This window comes from Macaca nemestrina, chromosome X, assembly GCF_043159975.1.
Source record: "Macaca nemestrina isolate mMacNem1 chromosome X, mMacNem.hap1, whole genome shotgun sequence".
NCBI classification, from domain to species: domain Eukaryota; kingdom Metazoa; phylum Chordata; class Mammalia; order Primates; family Cercopithecidae; genus Macaca; species Macaca nemestrina.
Genome location: NC_092145.1, coordinates 157,253,145 through 157,277,653, shown reverse-complemented (window position 1 = coordinate 157,277,653; position 24,509 = coordinate 157,253,145). Strand labels below are relative to the sequence as shown.

Here is a 24,509-nt window from a genome sequence, read left to right as displayed (position 1 = left end):
AACAAAACAAAACACTCCCGCAATTCCTGTCTGTCTCTGCAAGCGATACCCGAGAGAGCCTCTTGTTAAGATGACAGGGGTCCACCTAACTATGATTTTCCTTCACACCCTCGGAAGAAGGTTATCTGATCCTTTCAACAAGTATACAAGATGAGCCTGACTTCTAGGAAAGTCAGAGAGCTCCAAGAGTGTGTGGCTGAATATTAATACATATCTATGACACATAATTGACACAACCCTGGACAATCTCTAGCAATCTTACCCCGAAGTACAAAGCATGTTTGTTGTGCCGAGGGGGCTTCAAGACTCCTCCCCCGGCCTTCCAACAAACACACACACGCATATCCTTTCCAAATTAGACTGGCACTCACCAAGAGCCTGTGCTACAGAAACTCCCGAGTGCTCCCTCCCAGAAGATGCGGAACCAGACCCTGAACAGCCATACCAGCCCATGGGAAGACTTCCTTCCCCAGGGAATTCCAAGATGGGAACAGGGACAGCTTGGTCATAAGTAAACAGGCTTGTGTTTGACCCTTAACTAGGTGTAATAGTTCAGCCTCTGCTGATAGCAAGTGCTATGTGTGTGTCAAAAATTACAAATCAATTGATTTTACAGTGTACAAAGGCAGGATGTTTTTAGCAAGCTACGAATGTCACTCAGAAACCTGGGTGTCAAATATGTGAGTAATAAGAGTAAGCAACAAAATATTTTATTCATTCATGATGATGAGGGCAGCATATTTTTAACAACCTGTGAGGCCAGTCTGCAAAGTCAACATCGCACGCTACAACAGGAATGAGCAAATGCTGGCCTTCGGGCTAAATCCAGCCCTCTGATTATTTTTGTCAATAAAACTACTGGAGCACAGCCATGCCCGCTTGTTTACATATTGTCTATGGGGATTTTTTTTGTTTTTTTAAGAGTCAGGCTCTTGTTCTGTCTGTCACCCAGGCTGGAGGGCATTGGTACAATTATAGCTCAAAGCAGGCTCAAACCCCTGGGCTCAAGTGACCCTCCCACCTCAGCCTCCTGAGCAATCTCAGGTTCATGCTACCACTCCTGACAAATTTTCTAATTTTTGTAGAGATGGGGTCTTGCTACGTTGCCCAGGCTGGTCTCAAGCTCCTGGGCTCAAGCGATCCTCCTGCCTTGGCCTCCCAAAGCACTGGAATTACAGGCGTGCACCTCCGTGCCTAATTATAGCAGCTTTTTTGCACTCTGTGCAACAGAGACCGTGTGTCCTGCAATGCGGAAAATATCTGCCATGTGGCCCCTACAGATAATTGCCCATCCCTGGATTAGACTAAAGGAGAAAAGCCACAGCTTGTTTGGAGACAGAAGCAGACGAGACTCAGACTTCTGAAAAGATAAAAAGTTTTATTAAACAAACCTGGAATCAACAGTATTATTACATAAATTAGACAGCAGTAAAATTTTCCTAGGGCATATGTACAAATCACAGTGATTTCCATTGTGCAACAAACAGACAGGATTAAAAATAGGCACTCCCCTCCCCGACCCGCCATGAGAAGGTGGGGTTACCCCGCGGGGTTCCCAGTTCTGGCTCGCCAAGGGGTGCACAAACCTGCAAAGGCACTCTGCCTGTGTGCGCGGCATCCGGCGGCAGTCACAGGGCCCCAGAAGCACAGTGGCAACACGGTGAGGCCGCCCAATGTTCAGCGCAAAACAAGAATTCAGCTACAACAGCTGAGCAGAGCTCAACAGCCATCTCACAGGATAAGGACCGTGGAAAGGCTTCAAATCCCATCCGCTAGAACACAATTGTAATGCCTTTTACATACAGAACAGACGTGTCCACCATGGAAGATCAAACTAAGCCTCAACAGAACCTCCCGACACACAGTAATTTACAGAGAACCTGACAGGGCATTCCCCTGTTATTAGGAAGGACTCTTCTGCGGGGTGCAAGGCCATAAGGTTTGCAAAGCAAACTTGATTATGAAAAAGCTTGGTGAAAATACAGCCCCCCCCACCTTCACCAAGACACACACCCTGCCCCAAGAAACTATCGAAATGCATTAAGACACCTGTTCATGTGCTTTTCTTCTTGCTTTTGTTAAGTGAATCCCATTCCTTTAAGTTAGACTAATTAGAAGGCCTTCTTGCCTCCGTCAGCAACAGAGAAAAAAACAGTGCATACGACTCCTCCAATGTGTGTAAAATGCATGCTAGGTAGATTGAAGGAAAGATGAGAGGAACCTGGGCACCCCATTTCAAATCTCTACAACAGGAGAAATCAAAGGCTGCAAGGACTGTGTAGACCTGATGCAAAGTTAACTGGCTACAAAAATAAAACCCAAGCCAGTGCTATCTTGCACTCTGTTCACTCAGTAGGTGGAGCCATGAATGCCTATGACATTCTGGTGTGGTATTTGTGCAGCCTGAGGTGCACCCTGGCTACAGAGTTGAGCCTTGGGGTCTTTAACAGTATTAAGCCATAGTTTCACAGTTACAATGGTCCAAAGAACTAGAGGCCACGTAGGTCAAACACAGAAATGGCGAACACATCACGAACCACTCAACTGTTTGGTTCCACTGGTGATTTTTTTTAATGAGTAGTGATTTCAAATGATTTGGTGTTTTTGTTCTTGTTTTTGCTTTTTCTTCGAAGCAAACAAATGATTTGGTCTTTAAGTGTGGACAGAAAGAAACAAAACGCTGAATGAGAAATTCACAAACAAGTGATTGTGCAGTTGTTTGATGGGCACGGAGAGGGAGTGGGGCTGAACAGCATTTTGAGGGGACGAAGCGCGCAATCTTACCCCACTGCTGGGGGGTTTCTGCTTCTTATTCTATCATGCTGACAGCAAATATAATGTGCCCATCACTGGCTATAGATACGTTTAGGCTAAGCAGGATTTAGACTTCTGTTGCAAAGGAATTAGAAGAATTCAGTAGATACAGTGTATACTATTCGGTTGTGACTTTATTTCCTTCCTGGCTTTATCAATGCCTATGAAAGCAGGCTGGTGGCATTTCCCTTCAGAAAAACAAGACTTGCCCCAATATACTTCTTGTTGTAACATATCCATTTCCTAAAGATATTCTCTTATAGTATTCCAATTTAAGAAAATACTGCCAACTCATAAAATTACATGAAGCAAAGTAAATTTGTAATGTTTTTCTGATACAAATTTTGTGATTATTATAATGAATTTTCCTCCACAATTTGCACGGTGATTGTTTCACATGATCATCTATGAGAAAATTTTGGAATGACCACCCAGGTCAACTATTTTTATTTTTTTTATTTTTATTTTTTGAGATGGAGTCTCGCTCTGTCGCCCAGGTTAGAGGGCAGTGGCACAATCTCGGCTCACCGCAGCCTCGCCTCCCGGGTTCAAGCCATTCTCCCGCTTCAGCCTCCCGAGTAGCCGGGATTACAGGCGCCCACCCACCCCCACACCTAATTTCTGTATTTTAGTAGAGATGGGGGTTTCGCCATGTTGGCCAGGCTGGTCTCGAACTCCTCACCTCAGGTGATCCGCCCACCTCAGCCTCCCAAAGTGCTGGGATTACAGGCGTGAGCCACCATGCCTGGCCAGGTAAACTCTTTTAAAATTATATATAGTGATTGTTCTGTGTTTATAGCTCATTTTGATTAAATTAACCTCTACATGACATTGGGCCATTTAAACTATGACCCCGCCATGGGCAGTTACCAGGTAGCCCGTGTCACTTCAAACGCTGAAATGTGCACGACGGTCAAAAGTGGGTTTCACACCATCACACGTTCTTGGAATTGCTTCTAATTTCTCATTTGTTCTGTATGGCTAGAGGCTGATAACAATGTCCGTAAAGAACGAGGTCATCCATGTGCTTGCATATTTCATTTTCCTGCATATCAGGTCACAATTAAGGCATTTCAGGCTTTCCTGATGCTAATTTTCATCTGAGTATGAAATCCTAGATAATAAAACAGACAACCTAAAAATAGGCATATGGACTCATGGGTCTATGTACTTTTTAAAATGTTCTCAAGTGTTTCATTTATGGTTTTATTAATAATTTTTAAAGTAGAATGTTCAATAATATTACTATGATTTATTTTTATAGTCAGCAAACATGAGACCTAATGCTTTTCCTTCTAGCTCCACATCTCAGTGCACAGTATAACCTTTTTTAAAAAAAAAAAATTTGGAATGCTGCATGAATATACGGATCTTCCTTGCAAAGGGAGCCATGCTAATCTCCTCTGTGTCATTCCAATTTTAGTATACCTGCTGCCGAAGTCAGCACCAGTTTCACCTTTTCACATTCACGGTGAAACTGATGGGAAACTGCATGCTACATGTTTAGACAATGATGGCCCTCAACTGTTAATCCCAACAAGATGGTGAGTGAGACGCACAGGCTGAAAATACAGTTGTCTAAAACATTTCCACATTTCACCATCTGAACATCATTTTCCACTGACTGATTAATTGCAAAGAGTTTATTCTACTGAACCTACTAATTATTCTCACCTACTGAGTTGACCTCCACGTGAAGAAAAGGTCATTGATGAAAAAGGGCAGCTGTGTTCTGTTTCTGCAATTTCACTGCGTTGTAACATTTTTTTTTTCTTTTTATAGAGATGAGGACTCGCTATGCTGCCCAGGCCGGTCTCAAACTCCTAGGCTCAAGCGATCTTCCTGCCTCAGCTTCCCAAAGTCCCAGGTTTACAGGAGTGTGTCACTGTACCCAGCTTCACTGTCTTTTAAAGCCTTAAGGTGGACGTTCTCTTCATTCCACCTGCGAAAGCACAAAGCCATTAACTTTTTTTTTTTTCTTTTTTTTTTTTTCCTGGACAGGGTCTCATTCTGTCACCGAGGCTGGAGTGCAGTGGTGTGATCTCAGATCACTGCAGCCTGGACCTCCCTGGATTCAAGTGATCCTCTCATCTCAGCCTCCTGAGTAGCTGAGACTACATTCAAGTGCCACCATGCCCAGCTAATTTTTTTGTATTTTGTAGAGATGAGGTCTCACCATGTTTCCCAGACTGGTCTCCAACTCCTGGGCTCAAGCAATCCACCCACCTCAGCCTCCCAAAGTGCTGGGACTATAGGAACAAGCCACTGCATCCAGCTCAGATGAAATTTTTGAATGTGTCACAGAAGGTTGTTTTAAGTACAGTACATTCCTCCAACAACTTCAATGTCATTGTAGATTCTTGGAATAAATTCGCTCATATATCTTCTTTCTCTTTGTTTCTTCTTTTAAAATCTCAAGTTACCAGGTAGGAAGCACTAAAGATACTGAAGGTAGACCTCCCCATGATATTTTCTTCCCCCAAACTATAAAATACATGTGAGATGATCTTTTTTAATGCATGCAACATACCCTTCAGATGTTGTCCCCGAGAAGAGATTTTTGAAAAAACAAATTGAAAAATAAAAATTATAGGCTCTGTGAAGTATGAACATTTACATCACTGCACAGTTTCTGTGCATCTACCATAATGACTTCTATATATACACACAGGCATACACACACACACACACACAATTTGTGGTTATAATCGAACAAGTCCAGTTCAAACTTACAAACTTAAGTCTATGAGAAAAACCAAGACATCACAGTAGGCACACAACAACACTAAAGGATAAGATAAAATCTACAACCAAACAATTTTCAAAACCTTCCTACAGTGTGGAATTCCAGTTGCTTAAATAATGCCAGTTCCATTAATTTCAACTGTGCTCTGATCTATTTCTATACACACAGGTACACAGAAAAGTGGAAATGTCCTTATGCCGTGAAGAAGACATTTTACTTCCGGTCTGCTTAGGTGCAGTTCTTTGTTCCAGGCCGATTCCAATCTTCCTGTTTCTAGCATGAAATAGGATGAAAGATTTTGTGAGTTTCTCAGTAACTGGATGAATTTCGTACTCATGATCATCTCAATGATAACACAAAGGTTTCCTTTTCCTAAGTGACAACAAAGAAAACTTCCCTTTGTAATTCTTTTGCAAGGATCCATAAGCCTGAATTCTAAAAGGAGAGGCCAATAAAAAGGAAATGAAGAATGTTTCAAAGGTAAGGGTTTTTTTTGGTTGGTTGGTTTGAGACGGCGTTTTGCTTTTGTTGCCCAGGCTGGTGTACAGTGGCGCAATCTCAGCTCACTGCAACCTCTGCCTCCCAGATTCAAGAGATTCTCCAGCCTCAGCCTCGCGAGTAGCTGGGATCACAGGCGCCTGCCACCATGTCTGACTGATTTTTGCATTTTTGATAGAGACGGGGTTTCACCATGTTTGCCAGGTTGGTCTCGAACTCCTGACCTCAGATGATCCATGCGCCTCAGCCTCCCACAATGCTGGGATTACAGGTGTGAGCCATCTTGCCCAGCCCTGTTTTCATTTTTGAGATATGGTCTAACTCTGCCATCCAGGCCGGAGTACAGGGACACAATCACAGCTCACTGCAGCCTCAACTTTCCAGGCCCAAGCGAGCCTCCCACCTCAGCCTCTAGAGTAGCTGGGACAACAGGTATGTACCACCACACCTGGCTAACTTTTTTATTTTTTGTAGACATGGAGTCTCACTATGTTGCCCAGGCTTGATCTCAAACTCCTGACCTGAAGTGAGCCTCCTACCTCAGCCTCCCAAAGTACCAGGATTACAGGTAGGAGCCACCCCACCCAGCCTAAAGAATGTTGTATCATACGCTTATCCATAAATAGATAAATGTATCCACCGATAGATGATGACCTGCACAAGAAAAATGGAATCCCCAATTCAACATGCTTCCTCAGAGAACCTCACAGCAAGACAGAAAATATTTTATTACAAAGTAAAATAAAAGACATAGTGAGTCAGTTCTCCTAAATTCCCCCTCCACGTTCAGAAAGGCATGTGGGGTGATTCAAACAAAGATGAACGGCTAAAGCATAGTTTCTAAGCTGCCCTCAAGTACAGTGATTCATCTGAACTGGTGTCCTATTTACAGGAGAAGATTTGGCTTCATGAAGAACTATCTTCCTGCATAAAATTCCTGAACCTAATTGCTCGTTGCTGAAAATGCCAGGGATGTGTTTGGCATGCAAATTACTTGATAAAATTACTGAGACGGATTAAAATATTGCATCTGGGTCGGGCACACTCATGCCTGTAATCCCAGCACTTTGGGAGGCCGAGGCGGGCAGACTGCGTGAGCTCAGAAGTTCAAGACCAGCCTGGCCAACATGGCTAAACTCATCTCTACTAAAAATACAAAAATTTAGCCTGGTGTGGTAGCAGGCACCTGTAATCCCAGTTACTCGGGAGGCTGAGGCAGGAGAATCACTTGAATCCAGGAGGCAGAGGTTGCAGTGAGCTGAGATCACGCCACTGCACTCCAGCCTGGGCAACAGAGCAAGACTCCATCTCAAAAAGGAAAAAAAAAAAAAATTCATTAAACAGAGCCCTGACCACCACTAGCCAAACTACATTAAAAATGAGTCCACTTAGCAAAAATAATACTTACACATACTTTCTCAACAAGGCATACCAGACTGAGAAAGGTCATTCCTATGTGTGGAATCCTTTTCAGGGACAGTAGGGGCAGCTGGGGACAGGATGTAATGAAACTGTTCACTGATTATAAGACAAAAATCCATCCAATGGAAGCTTTTTTGTTCTTGAAGTAAATTTTACAACTGAGGGCTCTCTGTTAGAGAAAGGTTCTATTTTTGTGGCTTATCAACGGGTCCTTCACACTAAAGCAAACCAAGTCTTTACATCATTTTAAAGATTTCCTGGAGAGACATAATTTGTAAGATGTTATGCGCAAGTTAGCGAAAACGTAAGCCCCAGAGTAGACCAGAGAAACAAACACATTCAGGAACATCTTGTGATTTTTAAAACCCACAATTGGATTCCACAAGCATTTATGAAGTTGATAAAGTTACACACTCTCATGTTAATACAAACCAGTCACCACTGTAAAAGCGTTCATCACATACTGAGAGGTGAAGCCATGCCGCGGAGACAGGTTATTTTCTCGAGGTCATAGCCACCTATTCCTCTATCATTTTGTTCTCTATTATTTTAATTTTTATCCAGTTTTCCTCTTGATACATCCATGGAAACACCCGCCCAGGATGGAGGGCTCTCATTCACCCTGTCTTTCAGCAGGTTGGAGACACCCGCCCAGGATGGAGGGCTCTCATTCACCCCGTCTTTCAGCAGGTTGGTTCCTCTCCCCAATCAGCAACTGTGACATTTGGTGTCTGTTTCAAATGGTGTTGGTTAGCCAACTGGGAAGACTACAGGAAAATTATGGGAATGGAAATCAAAGTGGGAAAAACAAGCTATGTCAATGAGTAGACACATCACTGACAATATTTTGCTTCACTGGTATTTTTCTTGCTCATATGTTACAGGAAGAAAGATCTAATTGAAGCCATATAACCGAGCAATTTAGAATTGAGGAGTAACTGAAAGCTCTTTTTAATCCATATTTAAAAACTAATAACAGACTTTCAAAGACTCAAGGAAATAACAGTCAAAACCCTTTTTCAGTCATCTGAAATTAAAGCTTAGCAAATTTCATGAGGGATCCTAAAAAATATTATTATTATTTAAAAAATAATAACAGACCTGCAAAGGCTCAAAGAAGTAATAGACTCAAAATCCCTTTCCAGTCATCTTCAAAGCTTAGCAAATTTCCTATGAGGGTACGTTTCTTCTTCTTATTTTTTAACCAAAGGGGACCTAAGAGACTTTTGAAAATACTTGTTAATTATTGTAAGGAAGCTCGCCTGTCACTCAGGGTTTCTGGAACAGGGACCAGAAGAGCTGGGCTTCTCAAATGTTCAGGCACACACAAACCACCCAGGGGTCTTATTTAGATGTGCAGGTTCTGACGCAGAAGATGGATTCTGAACTGTGACGCCGATGCCTCCGACCACATGCTGACCTGGAGTCACAGGCATGGCTGCGTTTATGTCACTGACCCTTGGAATCATTCCCCTTTGCTCTGCTTCACTGCTGACCTCTGTGCGCATGAGCTTAAGCCCCATTCAGTAAACGCAGCCTCACCTGGATGTGGGGTCGAGTCAGTCTCATTTTTTGGTAATTACTAAATATAAAGATATACCTTCCAGATGTGAGCTCCTGTCCTCAGAAATTCTTGAAGATTTCTAAATCCTTCTGCGGCACGGGTGCAGCTGTGTCCCAGTCATTCTCGGGGTAAGTTTCGAAGTTGGAAGTGTCGCCGTCGCCAGCTATCTTGGGCACGATGGGGGGCTGTGAGACATGGCCGAAGCATAAAGGCATGCTTAGAAAGGAATGGGACGCTAGGATGCTGCACATAAATGAAAATGATTTGCAAAACACTAAAGCTGTCTTCCCTTCATTTATGAACACGGCAATCTTTGAATTAAAATATTGTGAATGAGGCTGGGTGTGGGGGCTCACGCCTGTAATCCCAACACTTTAAGAAGCTGAGGCAGGAGGGCTGCTTAAGTCTCAGAAGTTTGAGACCTGCCTGAGGAACACTGGGAGTCCAGTCTCTACAAAAAATACAAAAATAGCCGGGTGTGGCGCTATGTGCCTATAGTCTCAGCTACTCAGTAGGCTGAGGTGGGAGGACCGCTTGAGCCCAGGAGGTCGATAGTCCAAGTGAGCCATGACTGCACCACTGCATTCCAGCCTGAATGACAGGGTGAGATCCTGTCTCAAAATATAGACATATTAAGTAAGCTATGGTACAGTCATGTGATGGAATACAAGGTAGTTTTTTTTTTTTAAATGAGGAAGCTGGCTGGGCACAGTGGCTCACACCTGTAATCCCAGCACTTTGGAGACCAAGGCGGGTGGATCACTTGAGGTCAGGAGTTTGAGACCAGCCTGACCAACATGGAGAAACCCTATCTCTACCAAAAATACAAAAATTAGCCAGGCATAGTGTCGGGTGCCTGTAATCCTAGCTACTCGGGAGGCTGAGGCAGGAGAATCACTTGAACCCAGGAGGTGGAGGTTGCAGTGAGCCAAGATCACACCACTGAACTCCAGCCTGGGCAACGGAGCAAGACTTCATCTCAAAAATAAAAATAAAAATAAAAAAATAAGGAAGCTAGCCAGGTATGTAGACAGGTCTCCAGATTATCCAGTCAAATACAAAAAGCAAGACTACAGTCATGTACATACTACGCTACTCTAGATTTGTATACATGAGTGGCAAAAGTAAGAATGCGTGTATCCATGTGGGTTTTTATTAGCACAAAGAAACTCTAGAAGGATACACAGAAAAATATAACAAAAGGTGATTACCTACACGTGGCTTGGAGGGGGTAAGAGGGAGACTTGGCAATATATCTGTTTTAATATTGACTTGGTTTTTGACCAATGTGGATAGACAAAACATATTCAAATTGTTTTACTAATGCAATTTAATACAATAAAGTATTTGAAAAGGTAAAACCTTGAACAAAATCAGCCCACGCCCAGTGGCTCACGCCTGTAATCCCAGCACTTTGGGAGGCCGAGGAGAGTGGATCATTTGAGGTCATGAGTTCGAAACCAGCCTGGCCAACATAGTGAAACCCCATCTCTTCTAAAAATACAACAACAAAAAAAATTAGCTGGATGTGGTGGTGCACACCTGTAATCCCAGCTACTTGGGAGGCTGAGGCAGGAGAATTGCTTGAGTCCAAGAGGTGGAGGTTGCAGTGAGTTGAGATCATTCCACTGCACTACAGCCTGAGCCTGAGTGACAAAGTAAGACTCCATCTCAAAAAAAAAAAAAAAGAAGAAGAAGCAGCGTATCATCCCAGGCTCCAGCCCCAGAAACTCTGATCTGAGCTGAGGACTGGGAATAAGCATTGCTAAGCATTCTCCATTCTTTTGACTCTGAAGTGCAAAGGTGAAAACACTACCATTGAACACTCCAATCAGTAACATATGCAGTGCAGAGTGTGCACGAAAGCCAAGATATGGAATCAACCTAAGTGTCCACCAACAGATGAATGGATAAAGAAAATGTGGTCCATACACACAGTGAAAAACTATTCAGCCATAAAAGGGAATGAAATCCTGTCATTTACAGCAACACGAATGGAATGGGAGATCATCATGTTAAGTAAACTAAACCAGGCCAGGTGTGGTGGCTCACGCCTGTAATCCCAACACTTTGGGAGACCAAGGCTGGTGGATCACTTGAGGTTAGGAGATTGAGATCAGCCTGGCCAACATGATGAAACCCTGTCTCTAGTAAAAATATAAAAATTAGCTGGGCATCTGTAATCCCAGCTACTCAGGAGGCTGAGGCATAAGAATTACTTGAAGCCAAGAGGTGGAGGCTGCAGTGAGCAAGATCATGCCACTGCACTCCAGCCTGGGCAACAGAGCAAGACGCTGTCTCAAAAAGTAAATAATAAATAATAAACTAAGCTAGATGCAGAATGAGAAACACAGCATGTTCCCACTCATATGTGGGAGCTAAAAAAATTGATCTCATGAAGGTTGAGAGTAGAATGATGGTTACCAGAGGGTGGGAAGGGTGTGTGGGTGGGGGATGAAGGCGAGATGAAGAAATATTGTATAAACATAATGTTAGATAAAAGGAATAAGTTCCAGTGTTTGATAGCATAGTTGGGTGGCCAGAGTTAACAATATATCGTATATTTCAGAATAGCTAGAAGGTTTGCAATATTCCCAACCCATAAAAATGATAAGTGTTTGAGCTGATGGATACCCTGATTACCCTCGGTTGATCATTATACCTTCTATGCATGTGTCAAAATATAACATGTACCCCCATAAATATGTACATGTGATAGTTATACTGCTTAGCAGCTGTGTAACGTTCCACACACTGCTTAACTTCTCAGACTTCTTAACAGTCTCCTCATTTATAAAACCGACAAGTATTATATATTGAAAAAAATGCCAGATTTTTTTTTTTTTTTTTGAGACAGGGTCTGGCTCTGTCACCCAGGCTGGAGTGCAGTGGCGTAATCTTGGCTCACTGCAACCTCTGCCTCCTGGTATCAAGCAATTCTTGTGCCTCAGCCTCCCAAGTAGCTAGTACTACAAGCGTACGCTACCACGCTCGGCTAATTTTTATATTTTTTGTATAGATGGGATTTCACCATATTGCTCAGGGTAGTCTCAAACTCCTGGGTTCAAGTGATCTGCCTGAGTTGGCCTCTCAAAGTGCTGGAATTATAGGCGTGAGCCACAGCACCCAGCCAAAAAGCCAGATGTTTAAAAATAGGCAGTTTGGCCAGAAATGTTCCAAAGAATATTCTCCATGTAATACACCACCATCACTGAACGATGGCCATGGTGCTAGACACTCGCTTATCTCTGTAATCCTGTTGGCCGCCTTCCACTAAAGAGGAAGAAGTGGGGTTCAGCAGTCACAGAGCTAGTCAGGAATCAGGCCAGGTCTCCTAAAATCTGCTTCAAAATCTGGGATAAGTGTCCATCCAGGGATGAATGGACAAAGAACACGTGGTATATAACTGGGTGTGGTGGCTCCTGCCTTTGCGGGAGCTAGGTAGATGGTTAGCACTAAGACACTCATAGAGTGGGAAACTTGGCTTATGAAAGGTTTTAGACAAATAGTTGTATTATATAAATTAATTACATGTCAGCCATCAATAAAGAAGTCCCAGGATTCAGAGGCAGTCCCTGTTAACGGGAGAGCTCGGGCGTACTGAGTCACCCACTGATATGTGTTGTACCTTCAGTTTTCTCTGCGGAACAGCTTCCCAGTCCACAGAGTGGAACCACCGATGGCGTTTCACATCATTTGCCCCGTTCTTCAAAAGAAACAACACATGTCGTCAGTGTGTGGAATTCTGACACGGCAGGAAAGAAAAATACCCCAAAGAATCTCTACATTATTCTAGTATTGAAACAAACGGAACAAGTTTGCTGCATTTTGGATAACTGTGCCTGGAGGGTGAGCTGCTAGGAAAACCTGCAAGCAAAGCTGTTAGTGTTTTGTTTGCCCTTTTTTGTTCCAGAAACAAATCCAGTCATTCTGCTCCTGTGCAATGCGTTGGCACTGCGGACCAAAGACGAAAATGATAAATACGATTCCATCTCTCGACATGAAATTGGACACCCAGTAATTTCCCAGTTTGTCTCCTGTTTTCATCTTGGCAAACTTATTCAGTATTTTACAGATACAGAAACTAGGGTTCACTGAAAGATGTTAATTTGCTTAGTAGGAACCAGCAAGTAAATAAGAAGACTGGGAACTCAAACCAAGGATGTCCAATTTAAGAGATTTTAGGAATGATATTGCATGGCCTGGCAATTAACAACGTGCATTCAAGTCGGCCTGCTTCATGCTCAAGGGTAGCACCAGGCATCGGCTGGCTCACACTGTGGCCATCACGACCTCTGAAATCCCTCCCAAGTGCTCATCCTTAAACCTCACTCTGCTTCCTTTTTTTATACTTGTAGTGATGTTGTTATCAATTAAATGTGGGACAGCAGAATAAACAAACATGTGGGTTCCATGAAATAGAAGTCGGTACATCTGAATTTAACACGTTTATCAGTTAGCATTTCTGTAGTTTTAAATTTCTTATCCTTAAAGAGGACTACATCCACGACTATATCTTCAAAGGAAACAGTAATGTGAATTGTTTCTATTGTTTTCCCATCCAGTTGTTTTCACAACTTTTTCTCTTCTTATTGCAAAACAGGCATTTTTGATCTACAGCTAAGTCAGGCAACAAATAATAGCTGTCAAGTTTTACCTTCAGCAATGTTGTGAATAAGAGTAAATAAGAGTGCTGTGAATAAAATAAGAGAATAAAATAAATTTTATCCATCAGATAAAATTCTAATTTGGATACTAAAGGATGTGTGTGTCTGTATATACTCACATGCATACACAGTAATATATACACACACATATATAGATATATACACATACTTATATGCATACACACGTTAATATATACACATGCATTTATATATACACATATACACACACACGTTAATATATACACATATATACACATACTTATATACATACACATGTTTATATATACATATATTTATACATACACATACACACATTAATATATACACATATATACACATACTTATATACATACACATTAATATATACACATATATTTATATATACACATACACATTAATATACACATATATACACATACTTATATACATACACATGTTAACATATACACATATATTTATATATACACATACACGCGTTAATATATACACACATATATTTATATATACATATACTTATATACATACACACATTAACATATACATATATACACATACTTATATACATACACGTTAATATATACACATATGCATATGTACTTTACAAACTTTATATGTAGAGTATAAAGTATATGTATATACTGAGATTTACATTAGTATCCAAACTAGTGTGTGTGTGTGTGTGTTATAAAGTGTGTGTGAGGGGGTGGGAGCAGTGTCTCACATTTATATTCCAGCACTTTGGGAAGCCAAGACAGGAGGATTGCTTGATCCCAGGAGTTTGAGACTAACCTGGGCAACAAAGTGAGACCTGGTCTCTACAAAAAAAATAAAAAAAACTAGCCAGCCATGGTGATACATGCATATAGTCCCAGCTGCTCGGGAGGCTGAGGTAGGAGGATCACTTGAGTCCAGGAGGTCAAGGCTGCAGTGAGCTGTGATCACACCACTGCACTCCAGCCTGGATGACAGAGCAAGACCCTGTCTTGAAAAAATAAAAATAAAAAAAGTGTGTGGGTGGGTGTGTGTCTACAGTCATGAGCCTCAAAATGATGCTTCAGTCAATAATGGATGACATATACAGTGGTGCTCCCATAAGATTATAACGATCTTAAAAACTCCTATCCCCTAGTGACATCACGGCCATTGTAACCACAGGACAGCACATCCCTCCTGTTGCACTGCCAGCCGTATAACAGTCTAACACGTATGTTATCTGCAGCACCTAATAGTTGGTAATGATATTAATGACTATGGCCTTGGTTTATCTATTTACTATACTCTACATTTTTGGCGGGGAGGTGCAGTGGCCAGAGTCTCACTCTGTCATCCAGGCTGGAGTGCAGTGGCGCCATATCGGCTCACTGCAACCTCCACCTACTGGGTTCAAGCAATTCTCATGCCTCAGTCTCCCAAGTAGCGGGGACTACAGGCGCGCACCACCACGCCTGGCTAATTGTTGTATGTTATGTAGAGATGGGTCTCACTGTTGTTGCCCGGGCTGGTCTGGAACTCTTGGGCTCAAGCAGTCCTCCTGCCTCGGCCTCCCAAAGTGTTGGGATTACAGGAGTGAGCCACTCACTGCGCGCAACCTATACTCTTTTGATTGCTACCATTTAGTGTGCTCCTTCGCCTTATGTTAAAAAGTTAAGTGTGAGGCAGCCTCAGGCAGGTCCCTTGGGAGGGATTCTCAAAGGCGTTGTGACCATGTGTGTTACTGCTTCTGAAGACTTTGCACTGCAGTCGCGTGTGGAGGAGGAAGACAGGGAGGCCGGGCATCCTGACCCTGTGCAGGCTTACACTAATGTGTGTGGATCTCAGTTTTGAACAAAAATATTTAAAAAGCAAAAAAGGGAAAATAATTTATAGAAGAAAGAGAATATTGGTGTACAGCTGCATAATATGCTTGTGTTTTAGGCTAAGTATTATTAGCAAAATAATCGAAACGTTAAAACGACATTTAAAAAGTTAATAGAATAAAAAAGTTCCAGTCGGCTAAGGTTAATTCCTTAGTGAAGAATGAATCTTGTTAAAATGAACTGAGTGCAGCCTAAGTGTACAGCGTTGATGAGGCCTTCATCGGTGCACAGGAATGAATGTCCTGGCCTTCACACCCACTCACACCTCCCTCACTCACTCACCCAGCGCAACATTCCGTTCTGCGAGCTCCACTCATGCTGAGTGCCTTATACAGGCGCCAGTTTTCAGGTTTTGTGCTGTATTTTTACTGTCCCTTGTCTAAGCTTAGGGATGCTTAGATGCACACATGCTGACCATTCCTTGTGTTACTCAGCATAGCCACATACCATCTACATTTGTAGCCTGGGAGCAAAAGAATCTGCCATATACCCTTGGTGTGTCAGAGGCTGGGCCAGCCAGGTCTGTGTGAGTCCACCCTATGCGTGCGCAAAGACAAAATCACCTAAGCACACATTTCTCAGAGGCCAGCTCCATCATTAAGTGGCATGTGACTGCAGTTACTTAAAGCTCCCACTCTTTTTGTTTTGTTTTTTGTTTTTTTGAGCCAGAGTTTTGCTCTTGTTGCCCAGGCTGGAGTGCAGTGGTGTGATCTCAGCTCACTGCAACCTCCACCTCCCAGGTTCAAGCGATTCTCCTGCCTCAGCCTCCCAAGTAGCTGGAATTACTGGGATGTGTCACCACGTCCAGCTGTGTATTTTTAGTAGAGACAGGGTTTCTCCATGTTGGTCAGGCTGGTCTCGAACTCCCGACCTCAGGTGATCCGCCTGCCTCGGCCTCCCAAAGTGCTGGGATTACAAGCATGAGCCACCACGCCTGGCCAAAGTTCTCACTCTTAAAACATGCATTTCATTCCTTTGACTTCTTGTATGGGTTGCATATAAAGTGTATAAAAATGCAATGTGTCTGTAGAGAGATATACACACTTTATATTATATCTATATACCTATATTATATATTTACATACAGCCATATATTGATACATATCTATATAGCTATATTATACATATTTACATATACATTTATTATTTGCATATATTTCTAAATATATATAGATTTATATACATTTATGTATTTCCAAATAGCTATGCTATATATTTTATATAAACATTATATATAATTTATAGATAAATCTGTATATATAATTATCTATTTATATAAGGTATAGACAAATCTATATTCCTTTGACTTTTCTGTATGCTAGTTGGTATATAAAGTATATAAAAATGCAATGTCTCTGTAGAGAGATATACACACTTTATATGTACACACCTATATTATATATTTGTTACATTATATATAGCTATATATTGATACCTACAGATCTATATTATACAGATCTACATATACATATATTTATATATTTCTAAATATATAGCTATATTTATATATTGCTAAATATATACTATATATGGATATTTATAAATATATGTAATTTATAGATAAATATATATATATACTTATCTATTTACATGATGTATAGATAAATATATTCCTTTGAGTTTTCTGTATGCTAGCTTGTACATAAAGTGTATAAAAATTCAATGTGTCTGGCTAGTCGCAGTGGCTCATGCCTACAATCCCAGCACTTTGGGAGGCCAAGGTGGGCAGATCACTTGAGGTCAGGACTTTGAGATCAGCCTGGCCAACATGGTGAAACCCCGTCTCTATGAAAAAAAAATTACAAAAATTAGCTAGGTGTGGTGGCAAGTGCATGTAATTCCAGCTACTCGGGAGGTTGAGGCAGGAGAATTGCTTGATCCGGGGGAGGTGGAAGTTGCAGTGAGCCAAGATCGCATCACTGCACTCCAGCCTGGGAGACAGAGTAAGACTCCATCTCAAAAAAAAATGCAATATATCTATATATAGGTATACACACTTTATATTATTATTTGTTTAATTTGAGACGGAGTTGAGCTCTTATTGCCCAGGCTGGAGTGCAATGGCGTGCTCTTGGCTCACTGCAACCTCTGCCTCCCAGGTTCAAGCAATTCTCCTGCCTCAGCCTCCCAAGTAGCCGGGATTACAGGCACCCACCACCACACTCGGCTAATTTTTGTATTTTTAGGAAAGACGGGGTTTCACCATGTTGGCCAGGCTGGTCTCAAACTCCTGACCTCAGGTGATCAGCCTGCCTCCCTGCCAAAGTGTTGGGATTACAGGCGTGAGCCACTGCGCCCAGCATCACACTTTATATTATATCTACATACCTATATTATAAATCTATATATTTATATGTATATATCTTTATTATATAGATTTTTACGTTATTTATTTCTAAATACATATATATTTATATTTATTTCTAAGTATCTACATATACTATATATTTATATAGATATATATCAATATTACATAAAATATAATCTATCTACATATATGTATAATTATCTATTTAAATAATGTATAGATAAATCTGTATTCCTTTGACTTTTTTATGCTGGTTTGTATATAAAGTGTATAAAAATGCAATGTGTGTATATAGATACACATACTTTATATTATATAAATAAATTTGTATATAAATCTCTCTATATTTTATATCTATAAAGTGTGTGTGCAGATGCATGTGCATGTATAAGTCCAGCTAATATTAAAAAAAGGAACATGCTGGGGATTTTCCAAGCATGAAGGGCACAGCAGTGTCCACAGAGGATGAAGGAGTTCAACAGAATGGATGTGGTTCCAGAAGAAGAAGGGAAGACCCCCGAATGAAGAGGTGCCAAGCGAAGAGAGAAGAACAGCAAGGTGCGATGGTGACAGGTACGGCAGCAGGTGGCTCATCCATCCTGGCTGCATGAGGGTTCACGGGGAAGACCACGGAATCATCAGATGAGAAGCAAGGGATGAGAAGAATCTGGAAGTTCTTAACCAAGTTAAGGCCCTGGGGCTCCAGGCTATGAATGACAGACCCTTCTTCCTAGGGAAGAGGAGGGATTGTGGGGAAAGTCAGTGGCGGGAAGGCCACAGGGAGTAATGACAACCGCCTGGGAACGCAGTGATACCCGTAGGCTGAGGATGGCAGTGCAGCCGAGGATGGAGAGGCGGTCAGAGTGGGAAAAAGAGTAAGTGTCCCTCTCTAGGGCACCCACAGACCAGGGGCTACCCAGGAACACACTTTCATTTTAATCAGACAGTTTCATCCCTGACAAACTAAAAATAGAACTACAAGAGGCTCAAGCAATCCCACTACTGGATACATACCCAAAGGAAAAAAAAAAATGAGTATATCAAAGAGATCTGTGCACCCCCATGCTCACTGCACCACAATTCACAACACCAAGATATGGAATCAACCTATGTGCCCATCAAGAGCGGAGTGGATAAAGAAAACGTGTTATATATACACCATGGAGTACTATTCAGCCAGGAAAAGGAGGGAAATGTGGTCATTTTCAAAAACATGCATCAACCTGGAGGATATTATATTAAGAGAAATAAGGTCCAGGCATGGTGGCTCACGCCTGTAATTCCAACACTTCGGGAGGCTGAGGCAGATAGATCACTTGAGGTCAGGAATTCACGACCAGCCTGGCCAACATGGTGCAACCCCGTCTGTACCCAAAAATACAAAAATTAACTGGGCGTGGCGGGCACCTGTGATCCCAACTACTTGGAAGGCTGATGCAGGAGAATCTCTTGAACCCAGGAGGTGGAGGTTGCAGTGAGCAGAGATTATGCCACTGTACTCCAGCCTGGGTAATACAGCAAGGCTCTGTCTCAAAAAAAAAAAAAAAGAGAGAGAGAAATAAGCCAGGTAGAGATAGATAAATACCACCTAATCTCATTTACATGGGAAATCTAAAAAAGTTGAATTCATAGAAGCAGAGAGTAGAATGGTGGATACCAGGGGCTGGGAAGGGGCTGAGATGGGAAGTCATTGGTCAAAAGAGACAAAGAGTGAGACAGGAGGAACAAGTTCAGTCGGTCGCTTGCACAGCTCGGTGACTATAACTAATGATGTACTCTCAAGAATCTCTAGAAGAGAAGATTTTGCTGGGTGCAGTGGCTCTTGCCTATAATCCTAGCACTTTGTGAGGCTGAGGCGGGCAGATCACTTGAGCTCAGGAGTTCGAGACTAGCCTGGCCAACACATCGAGACCCCATCTCTTTTTTTTTTTTTTTTTTAATTTTAACAATGTACTTATCCAAGTATATCTAAAATGTTATTTTTTTTTAAATTTATTTATTATTATTATACTTTAAGTTGTAGGGTACATGTGCATAACGTGCAGGTTTGTTACATATGTATACTTATGCCATGTTGGTGTGCTGCACCCATCAACTCGTCACTTACATCAGGTATAACTCCCAATGCAATCCCTCCCCCCTCCCCCCTTCCCATGATAGGCCCCGGTGTGTGATGTTCCCCTTCCTGAGTCCAAGTGATCTCATTGTTCAGTTCCCACCTATGAGTGAGAATATGCGGTGTTTGGTTTTCTGTTCTTGTGATAGTTTGCTAAGAATGATGGTTTCCAGCTGCATCCATGTCCCTACAAAGGACACAAACTCATCCTTTTTGATGGCTGCATAGTATTCCATGGTGTATATGTGCCACATTTTCTTAATCCAATCTGTCACTGATGGACATTTGGGTTGATTCCAAGTCTTTGCTATTGTGAATAGTGCTGCAATAAACATACGTGTGCATGTGTCTTTATAGCAGCATAATTTAGAATCCTTTGGGTATATACCCAGTAATGGGATGGCTGGGTCATATGGTACATCTAGTTCTAGATCCTTGAGGAATCGCCATACTGTTTTCCATAATGGTTGAACTAGTTTACAATCCCACCAACAGTGTAAAAGTGTTCCTATTTCTCCACATCCTCTCCAGCACCTGTTGTTTCCTGACTTTTTAATGATCGCCATTCTAACTGGTGTGAGATGGTATCTCATTGTGGTTTTGATTTGCATTTCTCTGATGGCCAGTGATGATGAGCATTTTTTCATGTGTCTGTTGGCTGTATGAATGTCTTCTTTTGAGAAATGTCTGTTCATATCCTCTGCCCACTTTTTGATGGGGTTGTTTGTTTTTTTCTTGTAAATTTGTTGGAGTTCTTCGTAGGTTCTGGATATTAGCCCTTTGTCAGATGAGTAGATTGCAAAAATTTTCTCCCATTCTGTAGGTTGCCTGTTCACTCTGATGGTAGTTTCTTTTGCTGTGCAGAAGCTCTTTAGTTTAATGAGATCCCATTTGTCAATTTTGGCTTTTGCTGCCGTTGCTTTTGGTGTTTTAGACATGAAGTCTTTGCCCATGCCTATGTCCTGAATGGTACTACCTAGGTTTTCCTCTAGGATTTTTATGGTATTAGGTCTAACATTTAAGTCTCTAATCCATCTTGAATTAATTTTCGTATAAGGAGTAAGGAAAGGATCCAGTTTCAGCTTTCTACTTATGGCTAGCCAATTTTCCCAGCACCATTTATTCAATAGGGAATCCTTTCCCCATTTCTTGTTTCTCTCAGGTTTGTCAAAGATCAGATGGCTGTAGATGTGTGGTATTATTTCTGAGGACTCTGTTCTGTTCCATTGGTCTATATCTCTGTTTTGGTACCAGTACCATGCTGTTTTGGTTACTGTAGCCTTGTAGTATAGTTTGAAGTCTGGTAGCGTGATGCCTCCAGCTTTGTTCTTTTGACTTAGGATTGTCTTGGAGATGCGGGCTCTTTTTTGGTTCCATATGAACTTTAAAGCAGTTTTTTCCAATTCTGTGAAGAAACTCATTGGTAGCTTGATGGGGATGGCATTGAATCTATAAATTACCTTGGGCAGTATGGCCATTTTCACGATATTGATTCTTCCTATCCATGAGTATGGTATGTTCTTCCATTTGTTTGTGTCCTCTTTTATTTCACTGAGCAGTGGTTTGTAGTTCTCCTTGAAGAGGTCCTTTACATCCCTTGTAAGTTGGATTCCTAGGTATTTTATTCTCTTTGAAGCAATTGTGAATGGAAGTTCATTCCTGATTTGGCTCTCTGTTTGTCTGTTACTGGTGTATAAGAATGCTTGTGATTTTTGCACATTAATTTTGTATCCTGAGACTTTGCTGAAGTTGCTTATCAGCTTAAGGAGATTTTGGGCTGAGACAATGGGGTTTTCTAAATATACAATCATGTCATCTGCAAACAGGGACAATTTGACTTCTTCTTTTCCTAACTGAATACCCTTTATTTCTTTCTCTTGCCTGATTGCCCTAGCCAGAACTTCCAACACTATGTTGAATAGGAGTGGTGAGAGAGGGCATCCCTGTCTTGTGCCAGTTTTCAAAGGGAATTTTTCCAGTTTTTGCCCATTCAGTATGATATTGGCTGTGGGTTTGTCATAAATAGCTCTTATTATTTTGAGCTACGTCCCATCAATACCGAATTTATTGAGCGTTTTTAGCATGAAGGGCTGTTGAATTTTCTCAAAAGCCTTTTCTGCATCTATTGAGATAATCATGTGGTTCTTGTCTTTGGTTCTGTTTATATGCTGGATTATGTTTATTGATTTGTGAATGTTGAACCAGCCTTGCATCCCAGGGATGAAGCCCACTTGATCATGGTGGATAAGCTTTTTGATGTGTTGCTGAATCCGGTTTGCCAGTATTTTATTGAGGATTTTTGCATCGATGTTCATCAGGGATATTGGTCTAAAATTCTCTTTTTTTGTTGTGTCTCTGCCAGGCTTTGGTATCAGGATGATGTTGGCCTCATAAAATGAGTTAGGGAGGATTCCCTCTTTTTCTATTGATTGGAATAGTTTCAGAAGGAATGGTACCAACTCCTCCTTGTACCTCTGGTAGAATTCAGCTGTGAATCCATCTGGTCCTGGACTTTTTTTGGTTGGTAGGCTATTAATTATTGCCTCAATTTCAGAGCCTGCTATTGGTCTATTCAGGGATTCAACTTCTTCCTGGTTTAGTCTTGGAAGAGTGTAAGTGTCCAGGAAATTATCCATTTCTTCTAGATTTTCCAGTTTATTTGCGTAGAGGTGTTTATAGTATTCTCTGATGGTAGTTTGTATTTCTGTGGGGTCGGTGGTGATATCCCCTTTATCATTTTTAATTGCATCGATTTGATTCCTCTCTCTTTTCTTCTTTATTAGTCTTGCTAGTGGTCTGTCAATTTTGTTGATCTTTTCAAAAAACCAACTCCTGGATTCATTGATTTTTTGGAGAGTTTTTTGTGTCTCTATCTCCTTCAGTTCTGCTCTGATCTTAGTTATTTCTTGCCTTCTGCTAGCTTTCGAATGTGTTTGCTCTTGCTTCTCTAGTTCTTTTAATTGCGATGTTAGAGTGTCAATTTTAGATCTTTCCTGCTTTCTCTTGTGGGCATTTAGTGCTATAAATTTCCCTCTACACACTGCTTTAAATGTGTCCCAGAGATTCTGGTATGTTGTATCTTTGTTCTCATTGGTTTCAAAGAACATCTTTATTTCTGCCTTCATTTCGTTATGTACCCAGTAGTCATTCAGGAGCAGGTTGTTCAGTTTCCATGTAGTTGAGCGGTTTTGATTGAGTTTCTTAGTCCTGAGTTCTAGTTTGATTGCACTGTGGTCTGAGAGACAGTTTGTTATAATTTCTGTTCTTGTACATTTGCTGAGGAGTGCTTTACTTCCAATTACGTGGTCGATTTTGGAGTAAGTACGATGTGGTGCTGAGAAGAATGTATATTCTGTTGATTTGGGGTGGAGAGTTCTATAGATGTCTATTAGGTCTGCTTGCTGCAGAGATGAGTTCAATTCCTGGATATCCTTGTTAACTTTCTGTCTCGTTGATCTGTCTAATGTTGACAGTGGAGTGTTGAAGTCTCCCATTATTATTGTATGGGAGTCTAAGTCTCTTTGTAAGTCTCTAAGGACTTGCTTTATGAATCTGGGTGCTCCTATATTGGGTGCATATATATTTAGGATAGTTAGCTCTTCCTGTTGAATTGATCCCTTTACCATTATGTAATGGCCTTCTTTGTCTCTTTTGATCTTTGATGGTTTAAAGTCTGTTTTATCAGAGACTAGTATTGCAACCCCCGCTTTTTTTTGTTCTCCATTTGCTTGGTAAATCTTCCTCCATCCCTTTATTTTGAGCCTATGTATGTCTCTGCGTGTGAGATGGGTCTCCTGAATACAGCAGACTGATGGGTCTTGACTCTTTATCCAGTTTGCCAGTCTGTGTCTTTTAATTGGACCATTTAGTCCATTTACATTTAAGGTTAAGATTGTTATGTGTGAACTTGATCCTGCCATTATGATATTAACTGGTTATTTTGCTCGTTAGTTGATGCAGTTTCTTCCTAGCCTCGATGGTCTTTACATTTTGGCATGTTTTTGCAATGGCTGGTACCGGTTGTTCCTTTCCATGTTTAGTGCTTCCTTCAGGGTCTCTTGTAAGGCAGGCCTAGTGGTGACAAAATCTCTAAGCATTTGCTTACCTGTAAAGGATTTTATTTCTCCTTCACTTATGAAACTTAGTTCGGCTGGATATGAAATTCTGGGTTGAAAATTCTTTTCTTTAAGAATGTTGAATATTGGCCCCCACTCTCTTCTGGCTTGGAGAGTTTCTGCCGAGAGATCTGCTGTTAGTCTGATGGGCTTCCCTTTGTGGGTAACCCGACCTTTCTCTCTGGCTGCCCTTAAGATTTCTTCCTTCATTTCAACTTTGGTGAATCTGGCAATTATGTGTCTTGGAGTTGCTCTTCTCGAGGAGTATCTTTGTGGCGTTCTCTGTATTTCCTGGATTTGAATGTTGGCCTGCCCTACTAGGTTGGGGAAGTTCTCCTGGATGATATCCTGAAGAGTGTTTTCCAACTTGGTTCCATTTTCCCCCTCACTTTCAGGCACCCCA

At 41.5% G+C, this 24,509-nt stretch overlaps 1 protein-coding gene and 1 non-coding gene across 2 annotated transcripts in view; both read right to left on the bottom strand.

Annotated features, from left to right (window-relative positions):
- Positions 1–1,358: 1,358 nt before the first annotated feature.
- Positions 1,359–24,509, bottom strand: part of LOC105478074 (protein kinase cAMP-dependent X-linked catalytic subunit) — a 122,325-nt gene continuing 99,174 nt past the window's right edge. The window contains 3 exon segments of the mRNA XM_011735046.3: positions 1,359–5,833; positions 9,081–9,229; positions 12,673–12,750. Coding sequence (XP_011733348.2) covers positions 9,104–9,229; positions 12,673–12,750 — 204 coding nt within the window. The 3' untranslated portion in view covers positions 1,359–5,833; positions 9,081–9,103.
- On the bottom strand, positions 4,154–4,260 carry LOC112426008 (U6 spliceosomal RNA). The gene has a single exon (XR_003017254.1). It is a non-coding gene; the product is annotated as a U6 spliceosomal RNA (small nuclear RNA).